The sequence below is a fragment of the Schistocerca cancellata genome, chromosome 4 (genome assembly GCF_023864275.1).
Source record: "Schistocerca cancellata isolate TAMUIC-IGC-003103 chromosome 4, iqSchCanc2.1, whole genome shotgun sequence".
Taxonomy (NCBI): domain Eukaryota; kingdom Metazoa; phylum Arthropoda; class Insecta; order Orthoptera; family Acrididae; genus Schistocerca; species Schistocerca cancellata.
In genome coordinates this window covers 928,474,660-928,497,024 of record NC_064629.1, presented here as the reverse complement: position 1 = coordinate 928,497,024, position 22,365 = coordinate 928,474,660, and the positions used below count along the sequence as shown (strand labels likewise).

General features: G+C 39.7%; 1 protein-coding gene across 1 annotated transcript in view; it reads right to left on the bottom strand.

Annotated features, from left to right (window-relative positions):
• The window catches only part of LOC126185117 (ER degradation-enhancing alpha-mannosidase-like protein 1), a 189,814-nt gene that overhangs the window by 155,682 nt on the left and 11,767 nt on the right, over positions 1–22,365 (bottom strand). The window contains exon 2 of the mRNA XM_049927935.1: positions 2,091–2,267. Coding sequence (XP_049783892.1) covers positions 2,091–2,267 — 177 coding nt within the window. The remainder of the gene's footprint in view (positions 1–2,090; positions 2,268–22,365) is intronic.

The following is a 22,365-nucleotide window of genomic DNA, read 5'->3' as shown; positions in this document are numbered from 1 at the left end:
CCTAAAATGTTCCACCACTACTGCTCCTGAGGTGGGGGGTTTACAAAAGCATCCAATGACCATGTTTGATTCACTTTCAACACTTGTCTTCTGCTACATTATTTCTCATTTGGAATCTGTACTAATCTCAATTGATATAATCATATTTCTTATGTCTATAAACATCCCCGCACCACCAGCATTCAACCTATCTTTGGTACATACATTCCAGTCAGAGTTTATAGTTATCTGGTTTCAGCATGCTTTCTGTCCCTAGTAATATCTGGGCACTGTTACTGTTATAAGTGCAACCAGTTAAAGGACCTTCCCATACACACTCCCACAAATAACTTATTATATTAACATTTTCTTTCTCCGAGCTCCTACTGCGAATGCTACGCTAACTGCAATCAGAACACATCTTATCAGGCCTATGGAGGGATTTCTCTATACTAAAAAATCCACACGATTACACCATGTGTACTCTGCTATCTTCCTGCATAATGTGCATGCCTGATCTCTCCAGCAGAACCTTACCATTCTCCAATTGACACCAGAGATTGAGAAATCAGCATCCACAACTGTCACATAATTGTCTGTGGCTCTGGTTTAAGCCTTCCATTTGGCTCCAAAGTAGATGATCATGATGGTCCTGGGAAGAATGCTGCACAATGATAGCTATGTTTCTGTCCCATGGGCAAGGCTAGCTGTCTACACAAAAGCAGCTGGCTGGCTGTAGGAACTGAGAATGGTGTCTGAATCTAGGTGACAGGCATCATTCACACCTATGTGAGCCATGTTCTACAGTCGGATGCACCTAGTATGCTGAAGCGCTGGCATGGCAGAGGCTCTTCCACATCTCAGATGAGACTCCACTCGCAAGCAAACAAAGTGAATACTGGCCTCCTTTTCTGACCTGCCCACTAATTCCCTGAAGAGCTACATCACCCGCCTGAAGTTGGAGCTCCCCATGACAAAGCAATCCGACACTCTCCACTTGTCCAGACCTCCAGAAAGATTGACCACAGTCCCAAAGATGAGGCAAACTGTGCTGGCTTAAATGTGCTTTCAGCAGTAGGCAATTCCTCAAACCAGTTTATAAGATGAAAGGTGACTGCTGTGCAGCCATTATGCATGTTTGCCCTCAACTGAGAGATTTGCAATCCCATCGCTGTTTGCTAACTACCATCTGGAAAGTGTCGACTGGCCAGGATATGATAATCAGAAGACAGAGTGACATCAGGGATCCTGGGCAACACTATAGGCTCCTGAGGTGCCAAAACATTTGTCTCATGTGCTCCACTGCCACCACAGACACATAGTAGCAGCCTGAAAGCTGCAGACCAGGACAACACAGCTTCCAGCTGTTTATGAATAGCGTCCAATCCCCCTGGATCTGTAGGTGCAGTCCGTATCCATCTTTAATCAATTTTTGTCTTTACCACAAGAAATGCAACACTAACACAAGAAGTTGCTGGCTGTAATGTTAAGTTCTGTTGCTACACTACTTCTGACTTTTTAAATTTTTTTACTACACTCAAGTCAGCTCCCACATAGTTAATGCCCTGAAGTTTATACAAAAACCTAGAGTAAGTTAGTAAACACTAGTATATGCATTAAAATACATGGATACAATTCACTTCTTTGCAGAAATACCTGAAAAACAAAAATTTAAATACTGCGCATGAAACAGAACTCTCTTCTACAGCACTTGGCACATCCATCAGCTCATCAACAGTTGCTTATTTCGAAAGAAAACATCCTACATGGGAAAATTACTTCCTCAAGAAAATCTCACCTATAACTTTGTAAAAAGCTTTCCTTATTTTTTAACTCCCCTCTCTCTCTCTCTCTCTCTCTCTCTCTCTCTCTCTCTTTCTCTCCCTCCCCCCCCTTTACCCCCTCCCTGTCATCTGCTTCAAGCAAGTCAGAGAGAGAGAGAGAGAGAGAGAGAGAGAGAGAGAGAGAATGTGTGTGTGTGTGTGTGTGTGTGTGAAAGAGGGGGGGCAGAGAGAGGGGAGAGAAGGGTGTTCAGTATCATTTTCTCATCAGCAATATTTACACACAAAACTTGAGTGAACTGCAGTAAAGAAGATAAAAGTGTGGCATACCTGATATTGGCTTCAAAAACTTGCACAACATTGTCCTTGTTGAAACTGACATTTAACAGAACTCTGCCAACTGCTCTCTGAAATTCAGTTGCATTTCCCATTATTGCCAATGTATCTAATGTGTCCACAAGAGTAAGACAATAATCCCCTAATATATCATTTATGTTGATATTTGATCTGTAACAGAAAATTAAAATGTCACCACAAGCATTAGCAGAGAAAAAGACAGGCGAAAAACAACCTTAACATTTATTTTAATAGCATAATATTTCTGCAGCAGTACACTAAATCAATCATTTATAAAGTGACAACACCTAATATAAGCTCGGTTTTACTACGCATCTGTAAAATTAAAAATCATCATACAGTGTGTGATTGATTTTACTGATACAATGGCACAGCTAAAGAACTGGCAGACATATATTACATTCGTGCCTGTGATGGCTACAAGAAAATGATGCAATATCACCTGTACATTACTTATTTACTACTATGAAGACCTGTGGGTAAATATGACAAAGAGCTGCAAGTGAGTTTCTGTTTTGGTTTGTACTTTCTTCATGCTGGATTCCACAGTTATTAAAAAATCGGTGGACGGTAACCATGGTTCTGCTGCAGCTGTCATCTTATAACAACACTTTAGTTGACACTATTGGCCATTTAAATTCAGTGGTCATTATGAAGTGTTTTTGTACCTATGATCATATCAACAACAACCATTATCACCATCACCATCAGCTGTATTACTATATAGACAAGTCCCTGTTTAACGTTGTTACCAAAAATCTTGACAGTACTTTACCAATTCACTTCTTTTTACATAATACTCTAATAAACATTTGGACAGACAAAGGCAGTATTTTTTTAAAATTACAATGTACAGATTTTCTGTTTAAACCAACTATGAGAAATTGTTTCTCCCATATACACGGTGTCCGCAAAGTTCCGGTTTCCGACACTATAGAAATAGAGCCACTGTTCAGAACGTCATCAAAATGGTTCAAATGGCTCTGAGCACTATGGGACTCAACATCTGAGTTCATCAGTCACTTAGAACTACTTAAACCTAACTAACCTAAGGACATCACACACATCCATGCCCGAGGCACAACTCGAACCTGCAACCGTAGCGGTCGCACGGTTCCAGACTGAAGCGCCTAGAACCGCTTGACCACACCGGCCGGCTCAGAATGTCATTAAATTTGAACAGTATATTATTGACACAGGGGAAAATGTCATAGAAGAAGAAAAAAAAAATTAGACCAATATATGGTGCTACAAACCTACTGCTGTCGTATCAGGCATGCAGGTGATACTCCAACATGGTGCGTGACAGGTGGCAGATAGGGAGGTACTCGCAGACCAAATACACAACAGCCTCTATGGTTAACAACAGTATTTGTTACTCAGATCTTGTTCCATATGAGATTGACTACCTCTGAAAGTAAAATGTGGAAATAAATCTTTTAAGGAGAAGTCCATCTCTTGGCAATTATCAAGGGAGACTGCACTTGGATATGATGAGCAGTCACTTGAAAAATGACTTAGGCGAGTCCGAGCATCTGAAAATATGCAAGACTGACAGAAGATCAAAACCGAGACTCCAGGCAGCACACAAACTATATAGAACCACACAACATAAATTACATCATATGTCCAGGGAAACCCAAAATTTTGGCAGCTGAAATGGACCACAAAGTGATTTTAATGACTGGACTTCAGGAAATGAGAAAACTGATCAGAAACCAACAGAATCGCAAAGATATAGGATTTATAAGGAAATAACAGGAAAAAGAGAAATGAAGCAATGTCCACAGTTTGAAAAGAGATTTACGGTCAGTCTCAAAATAACTGAATCTGTAATAGAATTTAAACCACAATCTCCCAGGCTACCAACACTAACTATAAAAGCTGCAAATAAAATATACACCATAATAAACGCCCATGCCCGAAATAATGACACAATAATAAGAAAGAACAGAGAGAAGTTGTGGATGACTTTTGGGAGCCTTTAGATCAGATGACAATGAACACACACAAAAATCACACCAAAATTTTAACTGGAGATTTTAATGTACAGTTAGGAAGGGAAAGGCGATATGGAGACATAATAGGGGAAATTCCTAGCACAATGATGAAGAAACAGAAATGGCATGAGACTGGTGAAATTCTGTTGAAACCATGACATGATCTCAAAGTCAACATACTTCAAGGAAAGTGCAAATAAGCTCAAAACTTGGAAACATCCAGAGTGGAAAAAGGAGAATGGCAACCAGATCACGTTTGCATGGATAAAAATTATCACAGAGAAATCTACCATTTTAAAGTTATGAGAGGGACACATACTGGATTAGATCATTACATGATAAAAATTAAGTTCACCCCATTGACACGATAAAAATTAATCTCACCCCATTGACAAAGAAAAAATCCCACCCCAAAAACAAGAGAAGCTACTATGACCCTCATAAACTGATATGTAACAAGGAATACAGAAACAAACAAGGAATATAAAAATAACAGATGATCTAGAGGAAATAGTTCCCCAGTTGAAACAAATAGCTGAATAGGTAGCTCTAATAAATCCATGGAAAAAACACCAGTGATGGAACAATGGGTGTGATAGAACAGTGGTAGATCAACAACAAGCTTGGTTAAGTTATCAGAGTTATGAAACAGAAGAAAAACACTTAGAACTCACATAACAAAGAAAGATAACCCAAAAAATAAGAAGGGTTAAACACCAAATCAAAAAGATATACTTTTAATTATAGAAATAAATAGCAAGAAAACAAACTCAAGGGATTACTACAAAATATTTAGCAGACAACTACGAAGATATGACCCACCAACATTAATGTTAAAGGATAAAAGAAACAATATGGTCCATAGCAGTAGAAAAAATACACAAATTTTAAGAGAAACATTTAACAAATTACTAAATTGCGAAGACCCTTCAGAACTACTTCAAATAAACACAGATACCGCTGTCAAAACACCAGCAGAAAATATAAGTCCACCTAAAATCCAAGAAGTCTACAAAGCTTTGAAATAGCTCAAAAACTACAAAGCAAATTGAGAAAATCAAATGTTTGCAGAACTTTGGAACTATGCAGCAGCAGCACCACTACATAGTGAAAATCTGGAACAAAGAATAACTACCAGAACATTAGAACACAATTTTAATCCATCCATTACACAAAACAGTAGACAAATGAAATATGGACAACTATACACACATTTCCCTTTTGGATATCTCATACAAAGTCATGTCAACAATTCTATACTGTCATTATAAATTTCAACTTGAAGTGGAACTAGGAGGATACCGAGGAGGATTTAGGCCCTGGAGAAGCTGCCCAGAACAGATCACTGGTAATGGATTATGACAAAAGAAGACAGAAACATGAAGTCATAGCTTTTGTAGACTTCAGAAAAGCTTATAATTACATACACAGAGCTTCAGTGGTGAAGATACTAAGGAATTTCGGTCTCCATCCCAAATTAATAAAAATTATAAACTTAACTCTAACAAACACCATATCTGTAGTATAGTTCACAGGAGAAATATCCGAGCCATTTACAATTAAAATAGGGTTAAGACAGGGAGATGGTTTATTGCCATTAGTTTTCAACTGTGCTCTGGAGTATATGATGAAGGAATAGTACAAGCAAAATCCTAGAAACATAAGAACTGGAAAGGAGAAAGATCAAATAAACTTAAATTGCTTGCAATTTGCAGACGACTTAGTTTTACTAGCAAACAATATTCAAGAAGCCGGAAATCAAACAACAAGCACACCTCCAGACATCATTCGAAAAGACTGAGAATGGCAGCAGATCCACTAGTAGCCAACCAAATAACAGTATATAACAGGAAAGCAAAAACAGTGATACAATTTGAATATCTAGGACAAATTATAGCGCTCAACTTGGCGAGAACCTGTGTGGCAAGAAAGAGCTAACAAAATGATAAAAGCTCAGAAATTAACATGGTCTACATACAACAACAAAATGTTTATTAGTCAAATTAAAACATTACAAGATGGTGGTTTAACCAGAGGTCACATACAGAAGTGAAACTCTTTTCAAAGTCACCCAGAAAAATCCTGAAGTAGAGAGAAAAATAACTAGAAAATGCATAAATAAGAAATATCTGAAAAATGGACAATGGCAGATAGTGCCAAACGAAGTGGTGCACAGGGAACTGGAACCCATCACAGATACAATACGGAAAAAAAGGAGAGAGAGAGAGAGAGAGAGAGAGAGAGAGAGAGAGAGAGAGAGAGAGAGAGAAACTTTGAAACAAGTAGGATAGATAAGGGAAATCACAGACGATATGAAAGAGCTACAGTTACTCCTGGACAATTTGCGAAACGAAACAGAAAATTTAAAGAAATTTAAAAACATAAAAGTACTATTTAAACCAAAAATAGACAATGATAAACAATAAAAAGGATATAAAGGATATTTGTATGGATGAGGAATGAGAAAAATGATCAGAACAAATGAAAAGATACTAGGCAATTCATAAAGAAAACCTACTGAAGAAGGTGACCAGAAAATGATTGGCTGAAGTTGTCCAACAATGTCATAAAAGAAGCAGCAGCAGCAGCAGCAGCAGCAGCAGCAGAAGAAGAAGAAGAAGAAGAAGATGGTACTGTAAGCATCAGAATATATATACCAACAGATACCCGGCACACGGCTGTTCCTCAGTTTATACCCAAGACACCCCACATGACTGTCTCCATGACCGTGTGCCAATAACGCTACAGAAGTTACAGACACTCAAGCATATGATAAAAAGCATTAGTCCAATGTCTGCTAAAGGTCTAGAGAAAATGAATAGAAAATTTGTAAAGACAAGTTCTTTTGAAGTGCAGTGTGGCAGAGGGAGGAAAGCAGTTGATCTGACATCTGTCGAAGATGTGGCCACAACATTGCAGGATGGGTCGAGCAGTGGTGTGCAAGCATATAGTGCATGGAGAATTGCCTGAACATTGGACATGCCTGGTAGCACAGTATATAAAATCCTATGAAACATTCTGCACTGCTATCAATACAAACTCACCCACGTTCAAGAATTGCTTCCTGTTGACCTGCCAGCAAGACAAATTTTCACTCTTGAATGTCTTGCTCGCATAGACGTGAATAATGAAAGTCCACAGAACAGTGTGGACAGATAAAGCCTGTTTACATCTCCAAGGACACGTATGCAGAATTGCAGAACATGGGCAGTGGAAAATCTGCATGCACAACAACCAGTACCACTTCGTTCTGCAAAACTGACTATGTGGTGTGGGTTTGATAACACTGTTTATTGTAGGGCCATATTTTTTTAATGATACAAGTCCTACAGGTCCTGTTACCTGTACCGTTGCTGGCAAATGCTATGAGAGTCTTTTGTGCACTAACATAATTCCAACCCTTCAACAGCGTGGAAGTGTGGGTAGGACGATTTTTATGCAAGATGGACCTCTTACGCACATTGCCAGCCACTCAGGTGGCTGGTGCAGAGGCATTTTGAAAGTGCTACAATTCTCAGCCACAATTTCCCAACAGCCTGGCTGTCCAGATCACTTGTCTTAAACCGTGTGATTTCTGGCTGTGGGGTTATCTGAAAGATGATGTGTTTAGCGCCCCAGTTATGAACGTATCTGAATTGAAGGCATGCAATGAGCAATGTATTCTGAATGTGACCCCCAAAACACTCCGATCTGTTGTGGACCATGCTATTTGTCGATTAAGCTGATTCTTGATTTAAACTTGTGGCAGAAAACAGTGGCCAGCATACTGAACGTGTCTTGTGTCAGTCTCACAACAATTAGAAACCATTGCCACTTTTTATGCTGTTTTTAACCTATGTCACTTTGGTTATCATGCAGTTTTTGGACTCGGGAAAACTAAAAACTGATTTTTCCCACCCAAGGAGGTATGACCTACCCATGGTGTATCGGCTCACCTAACTAACAGTACCAGTGTACTAACAACTGTTGACTGCCGAACATGTGCAATCATTCATATTGAAGAGTAAGGTTGATGTAACGTGCAATTCAAACCACAACTGTCATATTGATATTCACCTGTCATTTGTAGCTCATCCTATTAAGTTAAGATGCTTACAGTGTCATGTATTGGTAAAATTTTTGTTAAATTTTCCAAGGCATTTCCCCCATGTCAATAACATGCTGTTCAAATTTGACATCTTTTTGAGCAGTGATTCTCCTCCTACAGCATTTTGAAACTTTAATTATGGGCACCCTGTATATTCTTCCTCCTTGTTTATAATTTCAAACACAGGATGTGTATATAACAATGTACTGTTTTGTTTTGTGTTCTTTCTCACTGTTGGGACAGTTTTACAGAAAATGGGGAAAATGTATTTAAGTTTTATCAGCTTATGATTAGAATACCACTACAGAATCTGAACATCTCAAACTTTATAATCCTACCCACTTGCAGATTGAAACTATGCGATTTACTGTCATCGAACCTACTATATTCAGAGATCCAGCAGCTGGAGAGGTCTCTCTCATACCCCGTATACCAACGATCCCAACTGATTTACCCAGGTATGAGAACAGAGAGAGAGGTATGAAGAAAACTGACATGGGCGGGGGGAGGGGGGGGGGCAGGAGGAGGAAGGAATTTAGGATGTATATCCAATTCCTACACGCATTTAGCTATTAATAACGTAGTTATTTCCATGTTCTGTAAATCATATTCACTATAAGCATTATGATGTGAAATGTGTCAGTTGAACAGGAAATTGCAGAGACAATTAGTACGAGCCAAAACATTATGACCACTTTCTTAACAGCGTCTTTGTCTACCTTTGAAATGCAAAATACAGCATGGTGTGGATTTGACAAGTTCTTGGTAGGTTTTCTAAGGTATGTGGGAGCAGATTGCAATGAACAGGTCATGCAATTCCTGTAAATTACTGGCCGGTAGTTTGTGGGCACAGAGCTGACACCCGATAACATCCCATTGCATTCCATCAGGTTCAGGCCAGGCCAATTTGGTGCCCAGATACCAGTGTGAGTTTATCATCGTGCTCCTGTTCCCGTGCATGATTCTTGCCTTGTGACATGAACAGTTATCCTGCTGGAGGAAGCCACTGTAATTGGGGAAGACATCAAGCATGAAGAGATGCAGGTAGTCCACAATAATGTTCATGTAGTCCACATCTGTCATGGTACCTTTAGTTACTACCACAGGTCCCATGGAAGTGCAAGTGAATGTCCAATATAGCAGCGGTCATCAAAATTTTTTGGCTGAAGAGCCAATACTGATACAGGGGGCAGCACCTCAGGCTGCATATGTGCTGATCTTGTTACTAACCGGTAACCTACATAAATTAGTATTCTCAGGTTTGATTCGATGGGGAAGCAGTTGTGCCCAGTGACAGTGCTTACTTTAAACAGTAAAGGGTATGCAGTCAGTCACAAATAATGTTAATTGCACATCCAGATTTCGGTCACTATGTGGCCATCTTCAGTGCAGTAAATGTAAGTTAAAACACTGAAACCACTTCTATATGATAAATGCACATAGTATCAACTCAACCTTTGACATAATTAGTCCAGTTGAGACTATGTGCATATACAACTGGATTTAATGTTTTAACTTAAATTTACTGCACTGACCACAGATACACAGTGACCGAGATGTGGATGCACAATAAATGTTATCTGCAACTGTTTGCTGTACCCTTTACTACTTGACATAAATCAATATGTTGTGAGGCCCAAATGGACTAACTATAGGAAGGTCCAGTAAGGCCACCAATACTGACTGTGAAAAATTGACAATTCTGAACACTTTGCGTCGACAGTTCTCTGCTTCAGATTCCTGCCAGCCTCAGGAACATTAAAGTTGACACTGTAATAGCCTGACAACGTGTTATTGTGTTGTCTTTGTGGGCAGATGGTTGGATGATTAATAGCAGTAATCATGCTTATATTTCAATGCATAATGCAATATGAGTCACAATCATAAATGTTTACTACATATTTTGAATGAAATTTTTTCTTCTACTCATTGCTTTGTATTATAGTAGCCTTCATTTAATTCTTCTTCCTTATTTCAAATATGTACGTCACTTTAAGATGACTGTCTCTGTAACACACATCCACGAATCGACGTTACTTCCGTCATAAAATTTATACCACGGAGGCCGATCGATACAAGTCGTGCAGGGCCTGCTGAAAGGCAAACAATTAAACATTCACCCTCTCATATCCTCTATCCCTGCAGCGGTTGCACTACTTACGCCTCTGCCCCCAAGGCAGGCGGCCAACTTTATTTAGCTAACGGCTGATCGTAAATTATAATTGAGCACGTCTTAAAATACTACTGTCTCTCTAAGTATATGTATGTGTTACTCAGTAGGAAAACCTACACTCTTAACAAGCTCTCAACATTACATTATTTTATTCAGCTTTTAGTTGCTAGATGCATATTATTATAAAATACATTTGAGAACTGTGGGCTGCACAAATACTTGAGGGCCACAGTTTGACAAGCACTGTCCTATAACATAACACCGCCCCACTAGCCTGTGTCCAGGGCGTGGTGTGTTTCGAGCAGCCAGTTAGTTGCCTCGATGACAGCGTATCCAGACATGACCGTCAACCTGGTGTAACGAAAGCCCCGATTCGTATGTCCAGATGACAAGTTTACATTGATCCACAGTCCAATCTCAATGATCCCATGTCCACTGCAATAGTAACTGACGAGGTTGTTGGGTCAACATGGGAAATAGCAGGGGTCACTACCTGCAGAGCCTCATGTTCAACATTGTGCTCTGGATAACTAATGAAGAGGTTGAATCATATCTACACTACACAAGCCACCTTACAGTGTGTGGTGTAGTGTACTTTGTGTACCACTTTAATCTCCCCCTTCCCTGTTCCAGTTGCAAATGCCACGAGGGTAGAACAGTTGTTGGTAAGTCCAGGTGTGAGCTGAAATATCTCTAATTTTACCTTCGTAGTCCTTTTGCAAGGTATAGGTAGGAGGAAGCAATATATTGGTCGATTGTTCTACAGTGTACACCCTCAATTTTAACAGCAGGGCACTAAACCAAAACCCTATTCATAATGCCTCTCTCGCTGCATCTGCTACTGTAGTCGAACAAGTATATCTTGCGAAACTTATGAGCTCACTACATGAACCTATGACAAAATGTGCTGCTGTTCTTTGGCTCTTCTCTATTTCTTTTATCAGTCCTATTTGGTTTGGGTCCTACTCTGATGAGCAATACTCACCTAATGGTTTAACTAGGTTTTGAGATTACCTTTTCTGTGTGTGGGCCTCAGAGCACACTTCCTGAGAATTCTTTCAATATATCTCACCATCAATCTGGCATCTGCCTTTCCTAGAAGTAGTTTATGTGATTGTTCAACTTTAAACCACTCCGTACACACACTTCTGTGTATTTAATGGAAGTAACCATTTCTGGTGATTGTTCTGCAATCGTGTAATCGTACAATAATGGGTCTTTCTACCTATAAATGCACAATACATTACAATTGTTTATGTTGAGGGTCAACTGCCTATCCCTGCTCCGAGCACTGAGCCAAGTTCTTTAACATACCACTACAAGTGTGAAAAGTAATTGTCCCATTACACTGCATCGGGGTAGGTTCAAACTTATTTCTAACTTCTATACTTTAAGATTTCTCTCCGTTACGAATGACATGTTGTGTCTGTTTACTAAGAACACTTCAAACTAGTCACACAGCTGGTCTGCAGTTCCATAAGCTCATAGTCTGTTCATTAGGCAACAGTTCAGAACTACATAGAATACCTTTCAAAAATCAAAGAGCATGGTATCAACACGGGTGCAGTACCTACTGCCTTCCAGTTCTCATGAACTAACAGGATGAAATGGATTTGTTAAGGGCATCCCAGTTGATTCCTACAGCGGTGATTTTTGGTCTCCAGAAAGGACGTAATAAGTGATCATAAAATATATTCTACAATAATATGAAAGACTGAGTCAGTGATAAAGGTCTATAATTGTGTGCTGCTGTTTGATACACACTTTTTCCAATCACTAGGAACACTTAACTCCTCCAGCAACCTAGGGTACACTGCTGTAGGAAGAGGAGCAAGTTCTTTTGCATAATGTATGAGAATCGTACAGGTAACCTGTTAGGTTCAGTTGCCTTTCCTCTGCTGAGCAATTTTAACCGACTTTCTAGATTAGATTAATACTTGTTCCATAGATCATGAATACGACACTTCGTAATGATGTGGAACGTGTCAGGTTAATAAAAGATATCTGTACAAGATATTACATTACACAAAATATTGCATGGCACTAATGTTTAAGTTGTTGTGGGACAATACTGCATTATGTTACTTTCTCAAATACTTTCAAAAAATACATCAGTAAGGAAGTTGGCTGATAATTATTTTAACTCTTTCTTGTCAACTTTATACGAAAGAAGTTTAATGACATATTTTAATGTCTGCAAAACTTTCCTTTGCCAGTGATGCATTATATGACATTATTTATTAAGGAGAACAATTCTTTAGAATTCTGTTTGAAATTCCATCAACACCATATGAACTTTCATTTTTGAGAACTTTTGTATGTCTTAATTTCACTGTAGAATATTGGGGCTACTTGTAGTTCCTTAAAGTTTGACAGAATTTCGTTTTTAATATATTCTCTTGCTTCTTCCTCTGACCCATTTAATCCTATTTCTGTTGCTACATTTAAAATGTGATTTTTAATAGTACTCTCAATTCATGAATTATCATCCACATCATTGTTATTCAGCTTAATTATGACAGCATCTTCTGAATATTTCTGAATATTCCACATAGTTTTAATCTCATTATCTGATTTATTTTCTGCCACGATGCACATATTTTTGGATATTTTAATGACATTCCTTGAAATATTACATTATTTTTTGTAGAATGCAAGTAACACCATGCAAGTTGGAATGTTCTGTCTGTATGTGTTTTAATTCCACACTCAAATGGGCAGTGGGCTGTAGCACAATTATGTAGAGGCTACATTACTCTTCATACCACCAAAGGCGGATCACATCTTCCAGCAGGGGAGGCAGGGTAACCCACAGGAAGTGCAGATATGCCTCGACTGAGGTTATTTGGAAGGATGACAGGTCCTAAGAGACGGTCGCCAATAATTCCTGCCCACACACTGAGGCGTGGATATTGTGTAGCTGACACGTAGGTGTTGCAGAGGTTGATGGTACTGCCACTCGAAAAAGGTGGCACAGTATTTGAATATGATCGATGATGGAAATTCCAGGTGTATCGTAGCCTGTGTGATGAACCAGTGACAAAACTGTCATGGCAGATGCAAGTCTGTATGTAGTAAGGTCTGCGTGCATTTTAAATGATACAGTTAGCAGGAGATGTTATTGAGAATGTTCAACACAGTCAACTGGCTTAACCCATGATGGCAGACCTTGTGTTTGGTGCTGATGCCATGGTCATTCTACAGTTTTCAACACCTTTTCTCTCCACCCTCAAGTGGGTGTATCTCCCTTGCAATGAGTATCAGGGCGTATGTCCTTATGACCGTTTTTGCTCATGTCGCCTCAGGGATTATTTCCTGCAGTTTGTCCCCATTTAGCAAAATCACCCTGGACCTTAATTCATTCCACTTATTTTAACTTATTCCTAAAACATTATTTCCTACTTTATAAGAAAATGTTTCAGAGCTATAAGGTGTTACATGGTTTATTTTCATGAAATGTGCATCATGATCAGATAGTCCATTAACAATAGGGCACACGTTAACTGTTTCAGCCTGAGCATTGTATATAAAAACGTCCGCAGAGTCCTGCTATCATACTAAACTGCCCAAAACCACTTTGGAAGCTGTTAATGATTCTCCTGGTTTCAAGGAACTACTTGGTCTGAAAGTTCACCATTCATTCCACAGTCTTCCCCACTGGCTTGACAAAGCAAAGCTACAAAAGCTACTTGGAGATGTAGGAATTTTTCCCAGCTTTAGGAGAGGGGACACGACAGCCTCTTGCTACAGGCTGGGGCAATTCTATCGAGGCTAAGTTTTAATAAAACATCAACAAGAATAACTTCAGATTTTACATTTAAATGTTGCAATTGCATAGTGTGTGGGCCTGGAGCTGTGCTGTTGGCCTCTGATGGGATGGCTCCTTATCCCCACATGGAGAAAGAACAGTTGTACAATTCCTGATTGATGGAGTTGAAGTACCAACTTTTACTTCTGCATGTCTCCTGTGGGATACCAGAAAGTAGGGTTTTGAAAACTGCTAGACTTTTTTTGGGGGAAAAACCACTATTTCCTGGGTCACTTCACTGGGTGAGGTTAACTGTATTCTGCTGTTCAGGATAGCAATGGCTGGTGTTGATCTGACTTTATCAGAGATCCTTCCTATTGATTCCCATTCAGTGATTGCTGATATGGAGTGGCTGAATTTGAGAGATTCTACCATGATATTCTCCTGCTGTTTTTAATTACCCTGTAAGCTTTTGCTCTTGTTACAAGAAAGACTGAGATATTGTCTGTCTGTTTGCCTGCCTGCACCCTTAACTGCCCCTAATTGTAGAGTAGCACTACTCATTTCCATGGGACAGATTGTTTTCTAAGCTGACAGCATGATTTTTGGATGGATACTTGAATGGGTTCACAAATCACACTGGTAATGTGATACAAAATGTCCTGAACATTGTTGCGGCATTTAAACACACGTAGTTGGGTACACTACAATCAGATTGTTACCTAAAGTAGCCATTAGGCATCTTCTTTTCTGACACTGTTCTTTCAAGAAGAATTAGTCATTATAATGTTAGTTATTACCAAATTACCATAGAGTCATACCTGCAAGAGCAGGCAAGTTGGACAGGCCAATGGTTGATATCGAGACTAAAGCAGTACTGAAGTGCATCCCTCGTTCTCTATTCGGGGGACAGATGTCCCCTGTGAGGATGAAGCCTTCTATAACTAGATCTCAGAGACGGTGTTATCAGAACCCCATAGCATGTTATGTGCATTAAAATTCCTCAGAGGAGGGATGGATGTGGGAGCTGCCTAATGTTTCTGAAAGCATCTATGGTGATATACCTTTCACACTATGGTGTACAGTAGATCTTTTTATGTTACCACATTCTTGCTAAGATTAAGGTTATGTTGTAGTTCCACAACATCTGGATACTTCACATGCATGTTCTGCTTAAGAAGGGTATTAGCCTGTTGAGATATAGTTGGTTCAACTAAAATGGGATCTACTTCCAAGTGCCACTTCACAGATTTTCAGTTCACAGCAAACACCTTTAGACCTCTTCGTATTTAAAATACATACTATTTCAAATGACTCTTTCGCTTGCTTTACTACTAGAAAGACATTGTAAAACATTTTTCATGTCTTATTCCAATTAACAAGATAACTGCTCAAAAGAACAGCCCTCACTTGTTCCCTCAGCTGATTTTGTATTATTCACCCTCACAAGCATGCCTAACTTAGGTGTGGTAGGCACTCCAAAAGTTGCCTACTAATGACTCTTTTACCTCAACAGCAATCCATACCACTGACACGTAGCACACCTTGAGGTTGAGGTTTTCTTGTCCAAGTTTATTAACTTATGACCGGCAGCTGAGCCAAGATTCCATTCCCTGTAATGCGCAGTTATAAACTGGAGCACCCAATTATGGCTGCTTAACTACATGCATAGCTTACAGTTAAAAAGAATTGGCAGCACTGACCGGTCCCAAGCTTACAATCCATGGGTTCACCATGCCTGTATGCAACCATTATTGGGTGAGCCCCTCAGATATTAGACGAGCAGCATGGAAAATGAAGTAGTAGCACAGAAGCTGGGGGCCCAGTGTTAGCAAACCACATACAAAAGGACTGCGAGCCCCTTGTGGGTCCTAGACACAATCAGAACCAAAGGTGAGGTTTCCCTCTAATATGATAATGTTCCAACTCACACAAAAGTTTAGCGTGATCCTTGCAAACAAAAGCCTGCGAGGAATCAAAGATATCTACACTTCTCAATGTGCCAGTTTGCACTGGAAGTGCCTGGCACATGAAAAAGAAACTGCATCTTTGTTTTTTGTTTATGCTCCTTTCCCAAGACACAACAAATTCTGTATAGTGAATGTAATTGTCTACCTTCACTTTCGTTTACTCTTTGTGGAGCAGTTTTAGTAATGAGCATTTTTATTTGTCTGGCAACGGGTAGCACATGAAAGAAACATGGCACTAGCGAGTGAATGTACGGTACACCGATTCTCATTAGCTTACTTTATATTGTATCATACCCATAGACATATCTACTATACAATGATTTAACAATTCATTTTGCCCCATTCTTATCTGTTTTCTGTAGCTGCAAGTGACTTAAGTCTTAAAACCCAAGTGATGTTATTGGCATCCTAGCTAAAATTGTCCACACAAAGTGATGTTATAATAAGCTAAAAATATATAACATACAAACTCATTCAAAATCACAATCACTTTTCCCCATTTTCACTCACATTCACTTACCCAGTCATGCCCAATCGTGGAAAATTTAAGACAGTTAACTTTATCAATGTCAAAATTAGCTGTTAATAATCTTAACTGAACTTAGAGAATAAAGGCTAAAAAGTAATTCAAAAAATTGCATCTGAATGGCTGATAATTTATAACCACCACCGCCACCATGATCCAGCCGCTGTGACAACACATTAAAACCTTCTCCATAACAATTTAGGGAGTAAAAAAGACAGCTGGCAAAATCTTAAGTATCACTATATTCTCCTCATCACACGCTAAAATAGAGGACAGATTGGCTGGTAAGTTAGCCTCTGCTCTCATTTGAATATACAATTCGTTCAATGAAAATATAGCATATCCCAATCGGTACATCACAAACACCGCACATTGGAGGGGCTTCTCGGCAGAATAAGAGGCCAAGCATTATTGGACTTTATGCTATCTGTAATCAAGTGTGGAGGACTTCTAACCACAGTGGCTGGATAGACGTACACCACGGAGCAGCTGATTTTACCACCTGCAGCTTATTGGCAGTCACTTCCAAACCATCTTCTTCCCACCTACATATGATCTTCTACATCAATAGTAAGTACACATCATAAAGGGAGATGGCACAACGAGTCACAGGATTTTGAATAGATGCCACACCCACCAATTAATTTTGCTGAATATCCATGTATGCTGGTACACAGAAGAGTGGTACCACTTTCCACAGCCTTTGCAGGTGGAGAAGGGAGGGCTGGATGTTCTGGGCATATATGCCTGCTGGGGACATGCACTGTACAGATTGAAATGCACTCAGGGAATCTGAGCACACGAGGAATTTCTCGGCATGAATACATACCATCTGTTCCAGTGTCATCAAGATTGCATTTAGTTCTGTGTCAGATGCAATAAGCTCATTTGGTAAATGAATCTTGAGGGGGGGGGGGGGGGGGGGGAACTCGAGGGAAACTGCTGAGCAGGCAATAGAGACTGTCTGCTTAGATTCACTTTCAAACAAAAACTCTATAGTTCCTGGACTAATTAAAAGTTCATAAAATCTACAAGTAGTCTGGGCCCCTTTAATAGTCAAGACAGTAGTCTCTTTCAACCATGGGTTAGAGCTGAATGTAGGAAGGAGATGACTAAGTTCAAAGACACTTATTACCTTTTCATCATAAATAAATTTTGGTACCAGTACACCCTGTTACTGTCAAAAAGTATAATGTCTGTTGTAGATTGGTCCGGAGGACTAGCCTATAGCCGAGTATGTGGATAAAGGATGGAAAAGATGCATCATGATTACATAATAAAATTCAGAAAATGCTGAGAGAAAAAATGCAGAAATATCAACAAACAAAAGTTAGTAGGAATCACAGCTTGGTTTTAAAGAGAGCACTCATCGACAGCGGCCCGCTACTTGTTGTTGTTGTTGTTGTTGTTGTGGTCTTCAGTCCTGAGACTGGTTTGATGCAGCTCTCCATGCTACTCTATCCTGTGCAAGCTTCTTCATCTCCCAGTACCTACTGCAACCTACATCCTTCTGAATCTGCTTAGTGTATTCACCTCTTGGTCTCCCCCTACTATTTTTACCCTCCACGCTGCCCTCCAATACTAAATTGGTGATCCCTTGATGCCTCAGAACATGTCCTACCATCCGATCCCTTCTTCTAGTCAAGTTGTGCCACAAACTTCTCTTCTCCCCAATCCTATTCAATACTTCCTCAATAGTTATGTGGTCTACCCATCTAATCTTCAGCATTCTTCTGTAGCACCACATTTCAAAAGCTTCTATTCTCTTCTTGTCCAAACTATTTACCGTCCATGTTTCACTTCCATACATGGCTACACTCCATACAAATACTTTCAGAAATGACTTCCTGACACTTAAATCTATACTCGGTGTTAACAAATTTCTCTTCTTCAGAAACGCTTTCCTTCCCATTGACAGTCTACATTTTATATCCTCTCTACTTCGACCATCATCAGTTATTTTGCTCCCCAAATAGCAAAACTCCTTTACTACTTTAAGTGTCTCATTTCCTAATTTAATTCTCTCAGCACCACCCGACTTAATTCGACTACATTCCATTATCCTCGTTTTGCTTTTGTTGATGGTCATCATATACCCTCCTTTCATGACACTGTCCATTCCGTTCAACTGCTCTTCCAAGTCCTTTGCTGTCTCTGACAGAATTACATTTTCATCGGCGAACCTCAAAGTTTTTATTTCTTCTCCGTTGATTTTAATCCCTACTCCGAATTTTCTTTTGTTTCCTTCACTGCTTGCTCAATATACAGATTGAATAACATCGGGGAGAGGCTACAACCCTGTCTTACTCCCTTCCCAACCACTGCTTCCCTTTCATGTCCCTCGATTCTTATAACTGCCATCTGGTTTCTGTACAAATTGTAAATAGCCTTTCGCTCCCTGTATTTTACCCCTGCCACCTTTAGAATTTGAAAGAGAGTATTCCAGTCTACATTGTCAAAAGCTTTCTCTAAGACTACAAATGCTAGAAACGTAGGTTTGCCTTTCCTTAATCTTTCTTCTAAGATAAGTCGTAAGGTCAGTATTGCCTCACGTGTTCCAGTATTTCTACGGAATCCAAACTGATCTTCCCCGAGGTCGGCTTCTACTAGCTTTTCCATTCGTCTGTAAAGAATTCGTGTTAGTATTTTGCAGCTGTGGCTTATTAAACTGATTGTTCGGTAATTTTCACATCTGTCAACACCTGCTTTCTTTGGGATTGGAATTATTATATTCTTCTTGAAGTCCGAGGGTATTTCGCCTGTTTCATACATCTTGCTCACCAGGTGGTAGAGTTTTGTCAGGACTGGCTCTCCCAAGGCCATCAGTAGTTCCAATGGAATGTTGTCTACTCCGGGGACCTTGTTTCGACTCAGGTCTTTCAGTGCTCTGTCAAACTCTTCACGCAGTATCGTATCTTCCATTTCATTTTCATCTACATCCTCTTCCATTTCCATAATATTGTCCTCAAGTACATCGCCCCTCTATAGACCCTCTATATACTCCTTCCACCTTTCTGCTTTCCCTTCTTTGCTTAGAACTGGGTTTCCATCTGAACTCTTGATGTTCATACAAGTGGTTCTCTTATCTCCAAAGGTCTCTTTAATTTTCCTGTAGGCAGTATCTATCTTACCCCTAGTGAGATAAGCCTCTACATCCTTACATTTGTCCTCTAGCCATCCCTGCTTAGCCATTTTGCACTTCCTGTCGATCTCATTTTTGAGACTTTTGTATTCCTTTTTGCCTGCTTCATTTACTGCATTTTTATATTTTCTCCTTTCATCAATTAAATTCAATATTTCTTCTGTTACCCAAGGATTTCTACTACCCCTCGTCTTTTTACCTACTTGATCCTCTGCTGCCTTCACTATTTCATCCCTCAAAGCTACCCATTCTTCTTCTACTGTATTTCTTTCCCCCATTCCTGTCAATTGTTCCCTTATGCTCTCCCTGAAACTCTCTACAAGCTCTGGTTCTTTCAGTTTATCCAGGTCCCATCTCCTTAAATTCCCACCTTTTTGCAGTTTCTTCAGTTTTAATCTACAGGTCATAACCAATAGATTGTGGTCAGAGTCCACATCTGCCCCCGGAAATGCCTTACAATTTAAAGCCTGGTTCCTAAATCTCTGTCTTACCATTATATAATCTATATGATACCTTTTAGTATCTCCAGGGTTCTTCCTTGTATACAACCTTCTTTCATGATTCTTAAACCAAGTGTTAGCTATCATTAAGTTGTGCTCTGTGCAAAATTCTACCAGGCGGCTTCCTCTTTCATTTCTTAGCCCCAATCCATATCCACCTACTACGTTTCCTTCTCTCCCTTTTCCTACTACCGAATTCCAGTCACCCATGACTATTAAATTTTCGTCTCCCTTCACTATCTGAATAATTTCTTTTATTTCATCATGCATTTCTTCAATTTCTTCGTCATCTGCAGAGTTAGTTGGCATATAAACTTGTACTACTGTAGTAGGTGTGGGCTTCGTATCTATCTTGGCCACAATAATGCGTTCACTATGCTGTTTGTAGTAGCCAACGGCAAGGTCCATGATTCATGTGTGGGGGGGGGGGGGGGGGGGGCTACTTTGTATTTATCACATATCTCTAGCCCAATGGAAAGTCCCAAGCAACAGGAAAAAAAGCACAGATGACTCGTACGTATAAAAAAGAGTAAAAGAATCTACCCACAAAATTATAGACCCCTTTGTGTCAGTTTGTTGCAGAATTCTTGAGCATATTCTAAGTTGTAGCATAATACGTTTCGTTGAGAGAAAAAGTTCTATCCAATAAATCAACATGGATTTAGAATGCATCACTCATGCAAAGCTCAGCTTGTTCTTTTCTCATACAGTACACAGTGAACCACAGATGAAGGGCAACAGACAGATTACATAGTCTTAGACTTCCACAAAGTGCCAGAAACAGTGTCGTGCAACAGACAACCATCCAAGCATATGGAATAGGTTCTCAGATACGCAAGTGGCTCGAAGTCTCTAAGTAATAGAACCCAGTATATTATTCTGGATGGGAAGTGTTCAGAGACAAAAGGTACCACCAGGAACATCAATGGAAGTGGAATAGGACCACAGTTGCTCTCTATGTACATAAACAATCTGACAGATAGGGTTATCAATAACTGGACTGATTGCTGGTGACATTGTAAAAGGGAGGAAGGATGACTGGAGTTTAACATCCTGCCGACAGCATGGTCATTAGTGGCAAAGTGCAAGCACAGACTACAAAAGGATGGGGAAGGAAATCTGCTATGCCCTTTTCGAAGGGACCCTCTGGGCATCTTCCTGGGGCAATTTAAGGAAATTGGGGAAAACCTAAATCTAAATGATGATTTAAACCATCATCCTCCAGAGTGCAAGTCCAGTGTTCTAACAACACTGCCACCTTGCTTGGTGTGTTGTAGTAGTAAATGGTAAAATGTGTTTGAATGACTGTAGGAGGAAACAAGATGAAGTGGATAGAATTTTTATTCTGTGTGATGAATGGCAGCATGCTCTAAATGTGGAAAAATGTAATTTACTGCAGATGAGTACGAAAAGCACAATCTTGTAATGTTCAAATAGAAAATTATTGTTTTTTGTTTTGTTTTAGGGCACAAAAACAATTGTGATCATACGCGCCCATGTCAAAACAGTAGAACACGAAGATAAAGAAAGCAGTTAAAAATGACTACACGCCAATCCCAATTAACTTAAAAAGAAGGCAGCTAAAAACAGGGATATGGAGTAAGGTCTATAAAATACACCATAGAGAAATGGAGGTCCAGAATTAAAAACTATATGGCCTTCATCATACTGCTAAGTAAAACGTGGCCAACAGCCCACATGCCATTCGCTAAAGTGGCCAATAACTCAGACAGAAAACACAAATGAGAACATAAGCGGTTAAAAAAAAAAAAAAAAAAAAAAGAAAAAAAGGGCATTCTGTCAGGAAATGGCAGACCATCAAAAGTTGAGCACAATGTGCACAAAGTAGTGGGGACCACCACTTAACAAATGGTTATGGCTAAAAAGACAGGGCCCAACATGCAATGTAGTTAAAAATTGTCTGCTTGTGGCAAGAGGGCAGAGATGAGATCATCCGAGTTGCTGGGAGAGGCTTAATAACCCAGAGCTTGTTCCCCTGAAGGGAGGACCAGTGGTGATGCCAAAGTGACACCACCTGCTGACAGGCAGCAACACGGAGTGAATGGAGGAACTAGCGGGCTGAGGCATGAGGACTGCAGCCT